General features: G+C 46.1%; 1 protein-coding gene across 7 annotated transcripts in view; it reads left to right on the top strand.

Annotated features, from left to right (window-relative positions):
* Positions 1–19,303, top strand: part of LOC119927380 (DAB2 interacting protein) — a 257,379-nt gene that overhangs the window by 28,958 nt on the left and 209,118 nt on the right. For all 7 annotated transcript variants that reach the window (XR_005450405.1, XM_038746012.1, XM_038746011.1 and 4 more), the window contains exon 2: positions 816–919. Coding sequence is in view for 6 of the 7 variants with exons in the window: in XM_038746012.1 (XP_038601940.1) it covers positions 816–919 (104 nt within the window). In the remaining variant the exon portion in view is untranslated. The remainder of the gene's footprint in view (positions 1–815; positions 920–19,303) is intronic.

Here is a 19,303-nt window from a genome sequence, read left to right as displayed (position 1 = left end):
ACAGCAAATGGATTTGCTCCCTTTTTTCACCCCTCAGCCCCTCAGCAGTTATGTACATATCTGTAATTTATTTACTTATATTAATGTCTGTCTCCCCCTTTAGACTGTAAGCTCACTGTGGGCAGGGAACAAGTCTACCAACTCAGACTGTACTTTTCCAAGTGCTTAGTATAGTTAGTCAGTCAATCAATCAAATTTATTGAGTACTTACTGTGTGCAGAGCACTGTACTACGTGCTTGGGAGAGTACAATATAACAGACCCAATCCCTGCCCACAATGAGCTTACAGTGTGGAGCGCTTACTGTATGTACTCTGTGCACAGTAAGCACTCAGTAAATATGATTGATGGATTTACAGGCAGCTCTGAGGACAGGAGGAGGTGGAAGCAAAATTTTCATACGTTTCTCTGGGAAACATCATCATCATCATCATCAATCGTATTTATTGAGCGCTTACTATGTGCAGAGCACTGTACTAAGCGCTTGGGAAGTACAAATTGGCAACATATAGAGACAGTCCCTACCCAACAGTAGGCTCACAGTCTAACATCTCAATACTGCATGGGGCACATTCTCCTTGCTACCCAGGTGGGGAAACTGAGTTCCAGAGTGGGTGATTTGGGCCCTTGGGAAGTTAGGAGGAACCATGGATGGATGAGGTAGTGATCTTGTTTTCATCTGTCTGGGGATGCTGTGGTTATCTGGAGCCTTGTAATGGAGGAGATTGGAGGGGATCTACTCCTCTTTTGTTCCCCTAGCTGGCCTAAACCAAGGGGTTGCCTTGGGTTTCATTCTCTCTCTCCTTCTGTTGACAGAGTCACCCCAGGAAAGGCCAGGCCAGAGGCGCAGCATGCCCAGCGGCCTCTCTGAGAAGACCCCCAGCATGGAGCCCTCCCCCACCACGCCATTCCGGGTCACGGTAACTATCCCCCGAAGTGACATCAGCCCTTTAGTTTTACCCAGTTCAAACTGCTTTTAAGGGTTCCATGGGATAGGGATGAGTTCTCTGAATCACCTCAGCGTTGGTTCTGGCTATCCCCCGCAGCTTCCATGGCCCCAGAGAAGAGGCGAAGAGGGTCTCTGTGTGTAACGTCCAGGATCCTCCCTGCCCATCTTTCCAACCCACTCTGCCCTCTGAGGTCTGGAGTAGTGGAGGGTCCAGCCCAGTGTCAAGGGGGTGCAGGGTGAGGCCATCATGGCTGCCTGCTGACACTGTTTTCTGCCCAATGCTGTCTTCTCCCGTGGCATTCCAGAGATGGAAAGCATTAATTCGGCATTACCTGAACAGAGCTCAAAGATCATGTAGAGAGAGATTAGAAATTAGCCAAGCGATCGCCCCTGATGCCCCTGCTAGCGCTTTTTGCCTTCTTGATCTGGGTAGATGGATGAGTCACAGAAGGAGCTTGAAGCCTTGTTCCTATCTATGGAAGCTCAGGATACTGGGACATGAGGGATGGGCTTCTTGGTGAAGTGGACCCAGTGGTGTTTTTATTATTTATTATTGTCATGCTGTTGATGATGATGGATCTTTTTAAATGCTATGTGTCAAGCACATTTATAAACACTACAAGTTCATCATATTGAACAGTCCCTGACTCACATGGGACTTACAGTTTAACTAGGAGGGAGACCAGGCATTAAATCCCCATTTTGCAGATGAGGAAACTGAGGCTCAGGGAAGTGATTTGCCCAGGGCCACATAGCATCTAACAGAAGCAGCAGGGAGCTTAGCTCCTCTGGTTCAGGAAAGCCTTGAGACGCAATGGTTGGCCAGTCAGAGAGTGGGCATCTCACTCCCCTCCTCAAAACCCTGTCCTCCCCCTGACTTTCCCATCACTGTTGACAGCACCGCCATCCTTCCTGTCTCACAGTCCCATAACCTTGGTGTTATTCTTCACTCCTCTCTCACATTCAACTCACATAGTCAATCTGTCAATAAAGCTTGTCGGTTCAACCTTCACAACATCACTAAAATCCACCCTTTCCTCTCCATCCAAACTGTTACGATGTTAATCCAAGCACTTTTCCCATCCAGCCTTGATGACTGTATCAGTATCCTTCCTGATTTCTGTCTCTCCCCATTCCAGTCTGTGTGATCATTTTTCTACAGAATCATTCAGGCCATGTTTCCCCACTCTTCAAGAACCTCCAGTGGCTGTCCATCCAACTCAGCATCAAACAGAAACTCCTTAGCATTGGCTTTAAAGCACTCAGTCACCTTGGCCCCTCCTACTTCACCTCACAACCCTTCTACTACAACCCCAGCCTGCAAACTTTACTCTTATAATGCCAACCTACTCAGTGTACCTCGATCTCATCTATCTTGCCGCCAACCTTTCTCCCACATCCTGCCTCTTGCCTGGGATACCCTCCCTTTTCATATCTGACAGACAATTACTCTCTCCCTTCCTTCAAAGCCTTATTGAAGGCACATCTCCTCCAAGAGGCCTTCCCTGACTAAGCCCTTATTTTCTCTTCTCTCACTCCCTTCTGCATCATCCTGACTTGCTCCCTTTATTCATCCCCACCCGCAGGCCCACAGCACCAACATACCTATGTGTAATTTATTTATTTATATTAATTTCTGTCTCCCCGTTTAGACTGTAAGTTTGGTGTGGGCAGAGAATGTGTCTGTTATATTGTTGTGTTGTACTCTCCCAAGTGCTTAGTATAGTGCCGTTCTCACAGTAAATGCTCAATAAATATTATTGATTGATTGATTGATTGATTGATTGAACTGACGCCCTCTGTCTTGGATGGTTTAGTGATTTTTCTGCCTGGAGGCAGAGGACTGACTTGGATAGATTTCTTCCAGTCAATCATTCAGTCAGTAGTATTTACTGAGTACTTATTCTGATGTGTCCATACCTGGGACCCCTTTCCCAGCCCCGCAAATGCAGCCACTGCAGTTGATGTCATCCAAATGATGTCCACTGTACATAGACTCCCTCCCTGGTGAAAGAAATTCCAAGATCTGCCTCCACCCCATCTTAACCTGCACAGTTCTGGCTCAAATTTGCCTTTGGCCTTCTGCTCTCTGGTATTCTTGGCCTCATCCCCAGTTACCAGAGATTTCGAGCAGGTAGTTTGAACATGAGAAGAAGCCCAGGAACTGACCCCGGGGTGACCCTACGCAGATCCCTGGTTGGAGGAGCCTCACCAAAGTGTGATTTCCACCAGGTAGTAAAGATCCAAACAACCAAAGCAATGTCCTACCCAACCTGTCGGCCATTGCAGAAACGGTGGATGCCTCTGGAGAGCATCAGAAGTCCTAGTGGGAGAAGGCAGACACAATCTGCAGCTTAACTTTTCCCCACAGCCCTTTCCTGAGGAAAACTTTCCAGCTCTTCATTCTTGTACCCTCCCCAGCCCAAGGTTAGGGAGCCAGGCCGGGCTTCCGCATGCCAAATGAAAGGTGTTGATTCTACTAGTAAAATCAACAGAGAAGAGGGACTTCTTGCCAAGTCAGAAATGGGGCTGGGGCTAGGCGGCCTGATAGCCAGCACCAGTAATGTCGCCTCTGTTTCCAGACAGGGAAGAATTCTCAAGGCAGCTAAGGATCCAGGGGGAGGCCAGTCTAGTGTAAAACTGCAAAGGCCAAATCAATCCAGTCCCCATAAGGCTATCAATTGGCTCAGTTTCTTTTTTTAGCCAACTTGGTAACCTGAGGCTGGAGGCTCGCACTCCTTGGCCCTGTCCACTTCTACAGGGGAGCCCCTTTGGACTGGCAGGAGAGATTTGGGTGAACCAATTGGGTGATGCAAGCCCAAAGCAAATTTGGCTAAGAAGAGAACATTTCTCCAGGCTCACCAGCTCACCAGCCAACAGAATGGTGTTGATTATAGTCCTTTCATAGTTTTTGAGAAGCAGTGTGGACTAGTGGAAAGAGCAGAGGCTTGGGAGTCAGAGGACCTGGATTTTAATCCCATCTTTGCCAGTTGCTCGCTGGTTAACCTTGGGCTAGTCATTTAACTTCTCTGTGCCTCAGTTTCCTCAACTGTAAAATGGGGATTCAATCCTACTTCCTCCTACTTAGACTGTGACTGTGAGCCCCATGCAGGACAGGGACGGTGTCCAACCCGATTGGCTTGTATCTACCCCGACCCTTAGAACAGTGTTTGACACATAGTAAGCACTTAACAAATACCATTAAAAAAAATTCCTCTCCGACATCCGATCTCTTTAAGCACCTGGAACTCCAGATGAGTGAATCCTAGCTGACTTATCTCTGTCTCTGAAGAGACAGCAAGCAGCAATATCCTAAGTCTTCTAACTGGGCCACTTGGGCCCCTCATAAACCTTCACTTATCAATCAATGGGGATGGGCAGAAATCATGTCTACCAACTCTATTGTATTGTCCTCTCCCAAGTGCTTAGTTTAGTGCTCTACACTCAGTAAATGCTCAATAAATACCACTGAATGAGGCGGAGTAGGGAAGGGAGAAGGATATTTGGGAAGGTCAGTTGACCTTTGGGGATCTTGGTTTGAAAAGTCAGAGTGAAACCATTGGCTGACAATTGTTGAGGTGAAATGTAATCTGTTTGGTTTAAAAGCAGTAACCAGGAATGAGAGAGCACTGATTTATGGAAAACAATCACATGTGACTTTTAAAGAAAACTTTACTATTTTGTAGGGGACAACTTCCCCTCTACAACCCATGCAATTGATAGCTTCATGGCATTTTTCTTTCCTGTATTCATTTTATCAAATAGCTGCCAGGATTTTTCAGTGAGGACTTTCTAAACCCCACTATCTGGCACATGCTTAAGGTCATCATCCTCTACCTGGGACAGTACCTAGGTGCTGGCAGGGTCATGGGATCACTGTCTGGGAAGGTAGTGGGCCTGAATGCACAGATCCTGCTTTCAAACTTGTCCTTGTCATTTCCAATAATGGACAAAAGCAGACAGAGTGAAGGTGAGGGTTTTTTTTTTCCTTCTCCCTTTTCCAGGAGTTACCAGTAGCTCTTTAATCACCAGAAGCTGCATAAATATTCAGGGCAAGAGGACCTGGATCCTGCATGCCATCCTAGACAAATGTCAAAACTCACCCGAGGGATGTGCAGGTGAAAAGCATTTCCCTGTCAGGGGAGCCAGTGCCTCTCCTGATGGAAATGTGTTTGTTTATCTGATGTGCAAGAAGACACTGTGAGGATAGACCAGAAAGATTCCAGTGAACCTGCTTGTTTTCCTGTGCAGGAGGGGAAAGCAGAGGGAAAAGGAAACTGTATGGGTTTAGTGAGATCTTCCAGAGCGACTCAAAAGAATATAGGCAATAATAATACTAATGATAATGGCAGTATTTTTTATAATATTTGTTAAGCACTTACTATGTGCCAGGTACTGTAATAAGAGCTGGGCTAGATACAAGATCATCAGTTTGGACACTGTCCATGTTCACATGTGATTTACACCTTTAATCCCCATTTTACAGATAAGTTAACTGAGGCCCAGAGCAGTGAAGTGACTTACCCAAGGTCACACAACAGACATGTGGCAGAGCTGGGATTAGTACCTAGGTCTTCTGACTCTCAGGCCTGTGTTCTTTCCACAAGGCCACGCTAAGAGCTTACTATGTGCCAGGCACTACTAGGTGCTGGGGTAGATACAAGCCCTTGTCCCACATAGGGCTCATTGTTTCAGGTTATGGCTGTGAGCAGGACTTCTCTGGGTCAGACCCATGGTCCCAGACAGCCGGATCTCCTGTCTCCAACAGTGGTACCAGGATACTTGTACTCCAGAGGTCAGGAAGGGTTCACGCAGCTCCAGAAAGGGCTGGGTGTTGGGGGTGGAAGGGACAGCTTGCTTCTCCAGCAGGGTCGGAGCCAGTGGGTAAAGGACCAGCCAACCAATTGCTTGGGAAGGGAAGTCCTGTGTGAATTCCTGTGTGCCCAGAGTAAAGAACCAGGACTCTGGGGAATCGGGAAAAGCAGTTTGGGTTTTGGTGACCAGAGTAGAGAAGCAGCATGGCCTAGTGGATAGACCACGAGACTGGGAGTCAGCAGGACCTGGGTTCTAATCCTGGCTCCGCCACTTGTCTGCTACCATCATCATCATCAATCGTATTTATTGAGCGCTTACTATGTGCAGAGCACTGTACTAAGCGCCTGGGAAGTACAAATTGGCAACATATAGAGACAGTCCCTACCCAACAGTGGGCTCACAGTCTAAAAGGGGGAGATAGAGAACAAAACCAAACATATGTGACCCTGGGCAAGTCACTTCACTTTGTGCCTGCTAATTCAGCTGTAAAATGGGGATTAAGACTGTGAGCCCCTTGTGGGACCCGGACTGTGTCCAACCTGATTAGTTCGTGTCTACTCCAGCACTTAGTAGAATGCCTGGCACATAGTAAGCGCTTAACAAAATCCTTTTAAAATAAAAAATGGATAGAGTACCAATTCTCCCCTCTAATTGGGCTAATTGTGATGGTTGACTTCCAGGAGAAATCTGGTTTGGGTTCTTGACTGGGCATAAGACCAATTTTTCTTAGGTGGATGAAACTTATTTTGATTATTTGAGCTAGCTTTGGATCAGAGAACCCTGCCATTTAGGGTACCCGGTCCCTGATGTCTTGATTTTGGAGCTGTTCATAGCACCATGGTCTTTTTCTTTCCTGTATCCATTTTGGGTGGAGCTGTTCATTTTAATGTGCTCTGATTTGCATCAACTAGGCTGAAATATTTTTCCTGAAATTAAAAAAGGCTGCTAATGTCTGGAGGAAAACCAGAAGCTCACAGGAGTCAGATGGACTTACTGTCCACAGGAATCCCTGGCTTGGGCCAGCGGAGCGACCTGGGAAAGAATGGAATTGGGTGGATTTGTCCGCTGGGCCTCACAATAGACTATTCTCCAACTTCTGTTTCTGTTCAGCCCAGAGCACATTCCTTCCATTAATAGGAATGGCTTCATTACGGACCTAGATTTTATGGCTGCCCAGTTGTCAGCAGTTGTCAAACAGGAGAAATAGATTCTGCCTCACCTTCCCTCATTAAGCAGAAGGGACTCATTAGCAGTCGGTCCAAACCTGCCACCAGGGAGAGTAATTAGCGCTTTAGTTTAGTGGTAATGGCATTATTACTTTTTAGCCCTGTTCTGGAGGGTTTTGATGTTGTAAGCGTTGGCATATTTCACAGCTGAATGTGCTGCCTGACACTTTCAGGTCTGTGCCCACCCTGTGCCCGTGCTCAGCCCTGGGAGGCCTGGGTTTGGTGGGTTTAAGGGGTGACACACTGATGAGGTCCTGCTGGGAGAGAGAGTGCGATGCATGGGCATATGTGATGTGTGTGTGTGTGTGCGTGTGTGTGTGTGTGTGTGTGTGTGTGAGAGAGAGAGAGAGAGAGAGAGAGAGAGAGAGAGATCGATCTTGGGCTCCCCCCTTCCCCCCCCAGGAAGTCAGGTACCAGGAATCAGTAGGAGTGGAACAAGAAGGCAGGGCTCCCCATCCAGATAATTCTCCCCCACCCAACCCTGCCCCCCATCTAGGTGGTCCCCCAGTCGACCTTGAAGAAGGTCGGTTCTGCCACTGGGATAAGGAGGTGGGGAAGGGAGCTGTGGAGCTTGGAAACCCAACAGTGTATCGATCCATCCTGATTCCTTCACAGAAAGTTTAAAGTGGAGAGTCGTGTTTGAAGGTCTGTGTGAAATTAGGTCTCCAGGCTGTTTTTCGCTGGGCACAGCAGAAGAAAAAGCATCTGGTCATGAGTGGCGTCTGGGGCGGTGAGAGCAGAAGATAACCTCACTTTAGGAACTAGAGAGCCAATGAAAAGCCCCACTTGTGATGGTTATGAGCCTTATTAAGAGGGTGCATCATTTCCAAAGGCAGAGCCCGCCCGTCCTCCAGCCCCTACTGTGCGTATAGCAGTTCTGAAGGTGCCAGGCTTTGCTGCTGTTGCCAAGGCAATGAGGTGAGAGGCAAGGTCTCGGGGAAAACTTGGAGGCATTTTTGCTGCTGCTATTGAACCTGAGTTGGAGAATCAGAGCCAAAAGGTAATGAGTAAATTAATAATAATAATAATAATGTCCCAAGTCTGTGTCAAACCTGATGATCCTAGATGCCCCGGGGAGAGGTGGCTCTATTAAGCTGAGAAGAGGGGCTTGCCATTGATCTTCCATCTTTTAATTTTGGGGACAACTTGAGCCTCTGCAGGGGAGGGTGGATCTGGAAAAATCCAGCAGCCTGCTGACATTCCCAGGAGTGCAGTCCTCCTGTGTCCATCTGGGATTGGAGAGCCCCAGAGGGATTTTCTAGGAGACGGCTAGTGGACTGTGATCACCACCACTTTCCCCCCCACTACAGCAATCAATCCGTGGCATTTATTGAGCACTTACTGTGTGTGAAGGACTGTACTAAGTGCTTGGGAGAGTACAACAAAATTAGCAGACTGGTTCTTTGCCCTTAATGAGCTTTCTATCTAGAGGGGAGGGAGCAGAGGAGGGGCTGGCCACTCAACACAGTCCTCAGCCTTGGCCTTGTCTGTCTGTTGGCCTGCTGTGCTGTCATCATTGGTAATTACTGAGTGCTTTCTGTGCACTTAACTAAATGCTTAAGACAGTACAATATAACAGAGTTGGTGTACCTATTCCCTGCTCACAATGAGCTATCCTGGACCACAGCTTCTGTTTTTGCTTCAGGCTGCTACGTGTTGTGTGGAAGCCAAGGATTCTCTGCCCACAGTAAGTGCTCAAATCAGTATGATTGATTGATTGATTGGTTCCTCCGCCTCTCTGTGTGATGCTAAAAACCCACCTGTCAACCCAGTTAGCAGCAGCAGCAGTTGATAAACTCAGTTATCAGTAGCATGCTTCAGTGGTTTTGCTTTGTTTCAGATTCCTAAAGTCAGACTAAGTCGAACGGACTCTGGAGAGAATTACTCATCCTGTAGCAAGGCCAAGGCCCGCTGGCTATACACTGACATGTCTCATACCTGGTGTAATTTGCAGTCCATCAAGAGGGATTTGTGTTAGGCTTGTTGAGAGGAGTGCGAGCTTGGCAGTCAGAGGTCATGTGTTCTAATGGCTCTACCACTTATCAGCTGTGTGACTTTGGGCAAGTCACCTCACTTCTCTGTGCCTCAATTACCTCATCTGTAAAATGGGGATTTAAGATTGTGAGCCTCATGAGGGACAGCCTGATTACCTTGTATATACCCCAGCACTTACAACAGTGCATAACACATAGTAAGCGCTTAACAAATACCATTATTATTATTATTGTTGGAGGCTGGGGTGGGGAGAGAGGGACCTGGGGAGTCCAGCTGCAGTTTTGGGGCCCTCACAGAAAGCTTTCATCTTTTGATTTTGCATCTCTCCTGCTCTTCTTTGAGTCCTCTGACTCCTTGCATGAGAGATTTCCCAAAGACAAAGAGCTGCGTCTGAGGACCCAGGTTTGGGAACAGCAATCTTCAAGAGAGGCAGAGTAATAATAGTCATCATAATTGTTATATCTGTTACTATGTTATGTGCAAAGCATTATGTTGAATGCTTGGATAGTTACAATACATACAGATTGGACATAGTCTCTGTCCCAATCTGCAATGGGACACATGTTGAATGCCCATTTTACAGATGAGGAAACTGAGGCACAGGGAAGTTAAGTGACTTTCCCAGGGTCACCCAGCAGGCAGAGGCAAAGCTGGGATTAGAACCCAGGTTTTCTGACTCCCACGCATCTAACCCATTTCCGCCCCTTTCCCTGTCAGACTGGAGCCATCAGCTGTAGACTGTAAGCTCCTTGTGTACTGTGTAAACACAAGTACTTTCCCAAGTGCTTAGTACAGTGCTCTGCCCACAGTATGCACCCAATAAACACCATTAAATTGATTCTTTCAGGGATTCGAGGGTGGGGAAAAGTGAGATGGCACTAATCTCCAGATAGTTGTCCAGGAGGAGAGGAGCCCTCAGATGGGAGGAGGTAAACATCTCCAGATGCTAGCCAGGTGGTGAAGGAGAGAATTCTGACTTCTTTCCTGTTTCTGCCTGGGCTGCCAAAGCTTTACGCTGACCTTATTTTCAAGACTGGTTTTGAACGTTTTGTCCCCCAGAATTTAGCACAGAGATTTCTTCTTTGCAGACAGGACCCCAGGGGTTGGAGAAGATATCCGTCCCTGCTTGCCAGGCCTTCCAAAGCGCGAGTCGACTCAGTCTAGAGAAGTGACCCGAGCATTCAAAGCAATTTCAGCCGAGCAGAAAGGAAACAAAAAATCCATCATATTTTTCCTCACTCCTTTCCCTCTTCGAGAGTTGGCGGAAACCAAAACTTCTCCAGGGACATAGGAGAAAATGGAAGGAGAAAAGGAAGTAGAGAAAACCATGAGGTCAGTTGGAAAAAAGAAAAAGAAAACTTCCTAACTTGGAGCTGGGCCCTGGGAATACTGTGCTAGTGGCTGGAACCCAGGAGATCTTGGCAGGAATTCTGTTTTGAGATCCTTGTGGACGGGGCTCTGCGGTAATTACCGCCCTCTGTTCCCTTCTCATTAAGGCACTGCCATCTCCTGGACGCTCCGTGCCAAGCCGCTCATCTTGGTTCAATCGATGAGTATTATTAGTAAATCATTACTACTTATTGAGCGCTTACTGTGTGCAGAACACTGTACTTAGCGCTTAAGAGAGTACAATACAATAGAGTCGGTAGATATGTTCCTTACCCACAGAAAACTCACAGATGGATCATTTTCATAATAATAATTATGGCATTTGTTAATCAGTCATATTTATTGATCATTTATTATGTGCACAGCACTGTACTTAGCGCTTGGGAGAGTACAATACTATAGAGTCGGTAGATATGGTCCTTGCCCACAGAAAGCTCACAGATGGATCATTTTCATAATAATAATTACGGCATTTGTTAATCAGTCATATTTATTGATCATTTATTATGTGCACAGCACTGTACTTAGCACTTGGGAGAGTACAGTACAATAGAGTCGGTAGATATGGTCCTTACCCACAAAAAGCTCACAGATGGCTCATTTTCCTAATAATAATTATGGTATTTGTTAATCAGTCATATTTATTGAGCATTTATTATGTGCACAGCACTGTACTTAGCGCTTGGGAGAATATAATACAATAGAGTCGGTAGATATGTTCCTTGCCCACAAAAAGCTCACAGATGGTTCATTTTCATAATAATAATTATGGCATTTGTTAAGCAGTCATATTTATTGAGCATTTATTATGTGCACAGCACTGTACTTAGCGCTTGGAAGAGTACAATACGGTAGAGTCGGTAGATATGTTTCTTACCCACAAAAAGCTCACAGATGGATCATTTTCCTAATAATAATTATGGTATTTGTTAATCAGTCATATTTATTGAGCATTTATTATGTGCACAGCACTGTATTTAGCGCTTAGGAGAGTATAATACAATAGAGTCGGTAGATATGTTCCTTACCCACAGAAAGCTCACAGATGGATCATTTTCATAATAATAATTATGGCATTTGTTAGTCATATTTATTGATCATTTATTATGTGCACAGCACTGTACTTAGCGCTTGGAAGAGTACAGTACAGTAGAGTCGGTAGATATGTTTCTTACCCACAAAAAGCTCACAGATGGATCATTTTCCTAATAACAATTATGGTATTAGTCATATTGATTGAGCATTTATTATGTGCACAGCACTGTACTTAGCACTTGGGAGAGTATAATACAATGGAGTTGGTAGACATGTTCCTTGCCCACAAAAAGCTCACAGATGGCTCATTTTCATAATAATAATTATAGTATTTGTTAATCGGTCATATTTATTGAGCATTTATTATGTGCACAGCACTGTACTTAGCGCTTGGGAGAGTACAATACAATAGAGTCGGTAGATATGTTCCTTACCCACAGAAAGCTCACAGATGGATCATTTTCATAATAATAATTATGGCATTTCTTAATCAGTCATATTTATTGAGCATTTATTATGTGCACAGCACTGTACTTAGCGCTTGGGAGAGTATAACAGAGTCGGTAGATATGTTCCTTGCCCACAAAAAGCTCACAGTTGGGTCATTTTCATAATAATAATTATGGTATTTGTTAGTCATATTTATTGAGCATTTATTATGTGCACAGCACTGTATTATGTGCTTGGGAGACTACAGTACAACAGAATTAGCAAACATGTTTCCAGCCCATTAACTATTTTAGAGTCTGGAGGGGAAGACAGACATTAATATGAATAAGTAATTTATAATATATAATCTAAAGATATGTACTTGAGTGCTGTGTGTTTGCAGGTGGGGCGAATATCAAATAACAGATATCCAAAGGTCACAGATTGAAGTGCATAGATGACATAGAAGGGAGAGCAAGCCAGGGAAAAGAAGGCCTAATCAGGGAAGACCTCTTGGAGGAGATGGGACCTTAGTAATACTTTGAAGGTGGAGAGAGTGGTGGCCTGGCTTATATGGAGTAGGGAGGGAGTTCCAAGCGAGGAGGATTATGTGGGAGAGGGGTTAGTGGTGAGGTAGGTGATATAGGGGCACAGAAAGCTGGTACTAGAGGAGGGGGGGGGTGGGCTGGGCTGTAGTAGGAGATTAATGAGGTGAGGTAGGATGGGGCGAGCTGATTGAGTGCTTTGAAACCAATGATAAGGAGTTTCTGTTTGATGCGGAGGTGGAGGGGCAGCCCATGGAGGTTCTTGAGGAGTGGGGATACATGAACTGAATGCTTTTGTTGATAAATGGTTCGTGCAGCAGACTGACTATAAGCTCGTGGTGGGCATGGAATGTGTCTGTTTATTGTTATAGTGTACTCTCCCAAGCACTTAGTACAGTGCTCTGTACACAGTAAGTGGTCAATAAATGCGATTGAGTGAATTAATGATTGGAGTGGGGAGAGACAGGAAGCCAGGAGGTCAGTGAGGAGGCAGATGCAGTAGTCAAGGCGGAATAGGATAAGTGCTTGGATCAGCAGGATAGCAGTTTGGATGGAGAGGGAAGAGTGGATTTTAGCAATGTTAAGCTTTTATTCTGTGCCAAACCCTGTACTAGGCACAGGAGAAGATACAAGATAATCAAGTCAAGCCCAATCTCTGTCACAAATGGGGCTCACCTTCTCATGAGCAGGGGGAACAGGAATTTAATCTCCACCTTACAGATGGGGAAACTGAGGCAAGAGAAGTTAAGTGACTTGGCCAAGGCCATGCATCGGGTAAGTGGTAGAACCAGGATTAGAAACCAGACTCCCAGGCCTGTGCTCTTTCCACTGGGCAACACTGCTTCTTTCATGGCTGTCAAGCATCTGGGGCAGGGTCTGGGGGAGGTGGGGTTGGGGGTGATCCTGGTGTGGAGAGTGAGAGGATTTTGGCTTGGGTATGATCTAAGCAGAGAACCCTGGGTATCACGAGTGAAGATTCCTGCATTAAAGGCACTACCTGGGATTTTTCTGTTCCTTAACTAGACCATCTGCTTTCAGCCAGGTCTGGATGGCTCGGCAGGAGGCAGGGTAGCCTACTGGGTAAAGCAAGAAGTCCTTGTCCAGTTCTGGTTCGGCCTTTGGCCTGCTGTGTGACCTAGGGCTAGTTACGTCATCACTCTCAACTGAGTTTCCCTAGCTTTAAAATGGGAATGATATTAATATCAGTCACCCAGCCTGACAGTGTGGCTCAGTGGAAAGAGCCCGGGCTATAGAGTCAGAGGTCATGGGTTCAAATCCCAGCTCTGCCAGTTGTCAGCTGGGTGACTTTGGGCAAGTCGCTTAACTTCTCTGTGCCTCAGTTACCTCATCTGTAAAATGGGGATTACGACTGTGAGCCCCCCGTGGGGCAACCTAATCACCTTGTAACCTCCCCAGCGCTTAGAACAGTGCTTTGCTCATGGTCAGCACTTAATAAATCCCATTATTATTATTATTATTATTGTTGATGTCATATTGCACTGGAAAAGTAAAAGCACTGTAGAAATTCAAGCTGCTGTTATTGCCTACTGGCGAACTGGCTCTTAAGGCGATACCCTTGTCTCCCTCCATAAAATCTATCCCCAGACACACATCTCAGGGGTGCTTGATTTTTGCCCCTCTGCCGGCCTTGTCCCAGCTCTGGAGGATTCCTCCAGGTAATCTGGACAAGGAGACCCTTTTCTCCATTCTGAAGTCAAGAAGGAGGGTAGGGAAGGGGGAGAGAGGAATCTGAACAAGGAGATAAAAAAGGGTCAGGGGAAAAAGATGTTAATGGTGAGTCTACGCTGGCAGCTTCAAACTGAATTTCCTGCTCCATCTGCCTCTGTCATCCCAACAAAGGATTTAATGAGGCTTTTTAAGGCTGTCCCCACTTCCGAAGACCCTCCACGAGCCATCTCAGGCAGGACTGGATGGATGTGACAAGCAGCTTTGGGGTTCCTGAGGAAGAGGTGGGTTTGAGCTGGAATTATGTCTAGTTCCATCAGCATCTTGCCATTTGGATGCTGATGCAGATGATGGGAATGTTGCCTAGTCAGTCATTCAGTCAGTCAACTGAGCTGCAGCATTTCTCCAGCTGAAGCTCTTATGGCCCTCTATCCCACTCTAAAGAACGTAAGCTCGCTGTGGAGGGGGAACATGTCTGCCAACTGTGTTGCATTGTACTATCTGAAGCACTTAGTACAGTGCTGTGCACACAGTAAGCACTCAGTAGATACCATTGATTGATTGATTGATCCAGAGCTGGGAAGTCTGAGGCAGAGTCGAGTTGGTTTGCCCATTTTTGTGGATTGAATTGGTTTCCGCAGGGTGTAGGGGCCCGGATGGATTTTGGGAGCCTTATTGAATTTTGTGGATATTTGTAAGTTGGAAAATTTCATCCTGTTTTGCCCTTTGAATTTGCCAAAATGGATCAAATGTAGACTTTACACCAATTGCCCTAGCAGCAGTGGCAGCAGCAACAGCAGTGTGAAGAGGAGGTCTTGACTGTCAGCTGGGCTCCCCCGGCCTTCACACCATCCAGAAATAGTCCTCGTGCCCAGGAGAACAAAAATCTCATTTGCCTCTCAGTTGGAGAGAGAGTGAGACCTTGCATGCATGCTGACCATCCCACTTTAAAGACCCAGTGAAAGAAATTCCTGAAATCTCCTCCCAGCACTTTACCCCCTGCACTCCACACTTCACTGGCCCTTGAGTTCCCAACTGGTGATTCTGGATGCACCCAGGTACATAGCTGACTTTTTGGGAAGGGTTTCCCTTTCCTCCACTTTGTTGGGAGTTGGAAGGTACAACCTTTCCCTCCGTACAAATGGCCTGCTTCATTCATTCATATTTATTGAGCGCTTATTGTGTGCACAGCACTGTAGTAAGCACTTGGGAAGTACAAGTTGGCAACATCTAGAGATATTCCCTACCCAACAGTGGGCTCACAGTCTAGAAGGGGGAGACAGACAACAAAAGAAAACATATTAACAAAATAAAATAAATAGAATAGTAAATATGTACAAGTAAAATAGAGTAATAAATATGTACAAACATATATACAGGTGCTGTGGGGAGGAGAAAGAGGTAAAGCGGGGGGAGGGGGAGGACGGGGTGAGGAAGGAGGGGGCTCAGTCTAGGAAGGCCTCCTGGAGGAGGTGAGCTCTCAGTAGGGCTTTGAAGGAAGGAAGAGTGCTAGCTTGCGGATTAGCAGAGGGAGGGCATTCCAGGCCAGTGGGAGGACGTGGGCCGGGGGAACGAGGCACAGTGAGGAGGTTAGTGGCAGAGGAGCGGAGGGTGTGGGCTGCGCTGTAGAAGGAGAGAAGGGAGGTGAGGTAGAAGGGGGAGGGGGGGATGGAGAGCCTTGAAGCCGAGAGTGAGGAGTTTTTGCCTGATGCGTAGCTTGGTTGGTAGCCACTGGAGATTTTTGAGGAGGGGAGTAACATGCCCAGAGCGTTTCTGCACAAAGATGACCCAGGCAGCAGCATGAAGTATAGATTGAAGTGGGGAGAGACAGGAGGATGGGAGATCAGAGAGGAGGCTGAAGTAGTAATCCAGTCGGGGTAGGATGAGAAATTGAACCAGCAGGGTAGCGGTTTGGATGGAGAGGAAAGGGCAGATGATGGCAATGTTGCGGAGCTGAGACCGGCAGGTTTTGGTAACGGATTGGATGTGAGGGATGAACGAGAGAGCGGAGTCAAGGATGACACCAAGGTTGCGGGCTTGTGAGACTGGAAGTATGGTAGTGCCATCAACAGTGATGGGAAAGTCAGGGAGAGGGCAGGGTTAGGGAGGAAAGATAAGGAGTTCAGTTTTGGACTTATTGAGTTTTAGATGGCGGGCAGACATCCATATGGAGATGTCTTGAAGGCAGGAGGAGACACAAGCCTGAAGGGCAGGAGAGAGAGCTGGGGCAGAGATTTGTTTTCTAAACCTTTGCAACCAGAAAGGAAAGTTACTCTTCTGTTTGGCCTGCGGCTGCATACATCAGAACACCCTTTTCCCAAGGGGTTGAATTCCAGAAGGAGACTGCTATGGCAGATGATATGTTAAACAGAAATCTATTAGCATTAAACTGCCAGCCACCGTCAAATCAGAGTAATAAGGGTGGTGAGGAACCCTGTGTAAATGATGAGGGAAGATTTTATTTTGGGATTCAGCCATGGGACCGTGGCTCAGTCCCTTGGTGTCCTGTGGTCCTACAGATTTCTGAGGAAGAGTTGGGATTGGATTGATTGGGGGTGGCAAGAGAGCCTAGGGGGTGGAGCCAGAGGCAGCTTCTCCTGACTCAAGATTTCCTTCCTTGCAATGCTGCTTGCTCTGCTCCCCAATTTTTACTTCTCCTAAAATGAATTTATGGGGTTATTTTTTCTCCTATTCCATGACTGTAGCTTAAGCTAAGGTGTCTTCCTCCAGAACAACTCCTTTTATTTAACACATAGCCAGAAGCTGTGCTTTGTAAAGAAAGAACAGGACCATCTCAGACAGAAATGTTTTCATGAATATATCTATATTTTTAAATGTCAGGGAAAACTTCTGCAAGGTTTAAAATCTTCCCCTGTTGAAGAAACTGAAAGCCCAGGGCAGGGAGAGAGATGGCCACCTGATGGGAGATAAACTGAATGCCACACAAGGAGCAATGTATGACCAAGAAAAACACATGGTTTTGGAATATCAGACCTTGAGTTGGGCCATCTCAGGTTAAAGGCAAAGGCCCAACCAGGCCTGTCTTTCCGGGCAGTGACGACAAGCTGTTCAGAGGAACTCTACAAGGTCATGGTTGATAAAGCATCCTTCCTGGTGATGAATCAATTAGTCATAGTGATTGAGTGCTTTCTGTGTGCAGAGCACTGTACTAAGCGCTTGGGAGTAGAACAATATAACAGAGTTGATAGACAGTTTCCCTGCCTGCAATGGGCTAACAGTCTAGAGGGGAAGACAGATACTATTATAAATAAATAAATTGAGGATATGCACTTAAATGCTATGGAGCTGAGAGTGGTGTGAATGAAGAATAAAAGTCCAAGTGCAAGGGTAATAATTATTAATAGTAACTGTGGTATATGTTAGGTGCTTACTATATGCCAGACACCGCTCTAAGCACTGGAGTAGACAGAAGGTAATCGGGTTGGACATAGTCCCTGTCCCGCATAGGGCTCACAATCTTAATTTTACTGATGAAGGAACTGTGGGACACAGCAGTTAAGTGACTTGCCCGAGATCAAACAGCAGACAAGTGGCAGAGCTGGGATTAGAACCCAGATCATCTGATGCCCAGGCTCTATCCCCTAGGCCATGCTGCTTCTCAGGAAGATGCACCTTCTGACATACCTAACTTATTCTCTCTAATAAATCATCACCATCCCATCATCCATAGATTACCTAAAGCCTCTTTGAATTTTCCAACTTCTATTTCAGCCCCTCTAACTCTCCCAACTTTTCCCTCTGGGAACTCATTAGGGGCCAATCCAAACCTTTCTTGAACCTAGTGATATTTGTCAGCTTCCACAACTCCTGCAGTAACGAATTCCATATGTCTACCACCTGCTGGCTGAGGAAGTGTTTCCTTTTGTGTTTTGTTTTAAGCTCACTGCCTCCAAGCTTCATTGGTGGCCCCTTAGTCCTGCCTTTGTGGAATCTTACGCAAACCACAATTCCACATTCACCTTGTCCCTACCCTGCATGGTTTCATAAAACTCTTTCATGTTGCTTCTCAGCCTTTGTCTTCTTCAGTTCAGCCTGAAATGAAGAGCTCTGATCTTTTCAGGCTCCCCTCATTCTGGCTCTGTGCACCCTGATTTTGGGGCGAACAGCTTCCTGGGATCAACAGGAGTTTTCTGCAGGCTAGAGTTCTGAGTTCTTGCAGTATGGGGGCTGTCAGACTCAAGCCTGGTGCAGGTCTTTGAACCATGGTATATTTATTCCACACATCACATGGGAGGCAGCAGAGATGGAGTCAGAGACATTGCGTTTGATGGTCTGTTTCGCTGAAAGACAGGACCATGGCAGACTATGGATTTTCTGGTTTTTTTACTCTCTTTTTCTGAATTCAGCATGGTCTGGTCTGGTGACTGGAGAACGCAGTGTAAGAAATGAGAGCATCCACCACCCAACAGCCCCACACCACCAGTAGTTATAGGAGGAGACAAGGACAAAGCCATGACAAGGGAAGTTTTAATTCCCATGCCATTAGCTTGGTTTTATTTTCTTGGTGGCAGGACAACCAGTAGGTATTTCTTCGAGCTCCCAAGAGCAGCATGGAAAGATCACGGGACTGGCTGTCAGGAGACAAGGGTTTTAATCCCGGCTCTGCCACTTGCCTGCCGAGTGACTTCCGGCAAGTCTGTAATGTCTCTGGGCCTTAGTTTCCTCACCTGTAAAATAGGGATTCAATATCTATTCTCTCTCCATCTTAGACAATGAGCCCCATGTTGGACGGGGACTGTGTCTGATCTGATTGTATTGCATTTACGAGAGGTCCAGTACCCTCCTGGGGTCTACTTTTCTCTCCCTGTTGTCCAGATGAGACTGGTAGAGCAAGCCAGAGATTGAAAGAGTGCTAATTCCATTTTATCTTTACTCCTCGAGACATCATTACCTTCATTAGCCACATTGCCATCATCCCCATCAATGCAGAGAGTACTGGTTAAGCACCTACTTTGTATAGCACTTGTGTATATATGTACATATTTATTATTATATTTATTTTATTAATGATGTATTATATATATATATATATATATATATATAATTCTATTTATTTACATTGATGCTATTGATGCCTGTCCACTTGGTTTGTTTTGTTTTGTTGTCTTTCTTCCCCCTTCCAGACTGTAAGCTCGTTGGGTAGGGATTGTCTCTGTTGCTGAATTGTGCTTTCCAAGCGGTTAGTACAACGCTCTGTGCACAATAGGTGCTCAA

This window comes from Tachyglossus aculeatus, chromosome 4 (assembly GCF_015852505.1).
Source record: "Tachyglossus aculeatus isolate mTacAcu1 chromosome 4, mTacAcu1.pri, whole genome shotgun sequence".
Lineage (NCBI taxonomy): Eukaryota > Metazoa > Chordata > Mammalia > Monotremata > Tachyglossidae > Tachyglossus > Tachyglossus aculeatus.
This window is presented reverse-complemented; position numbering and strand designations above follow the sequence as displayed.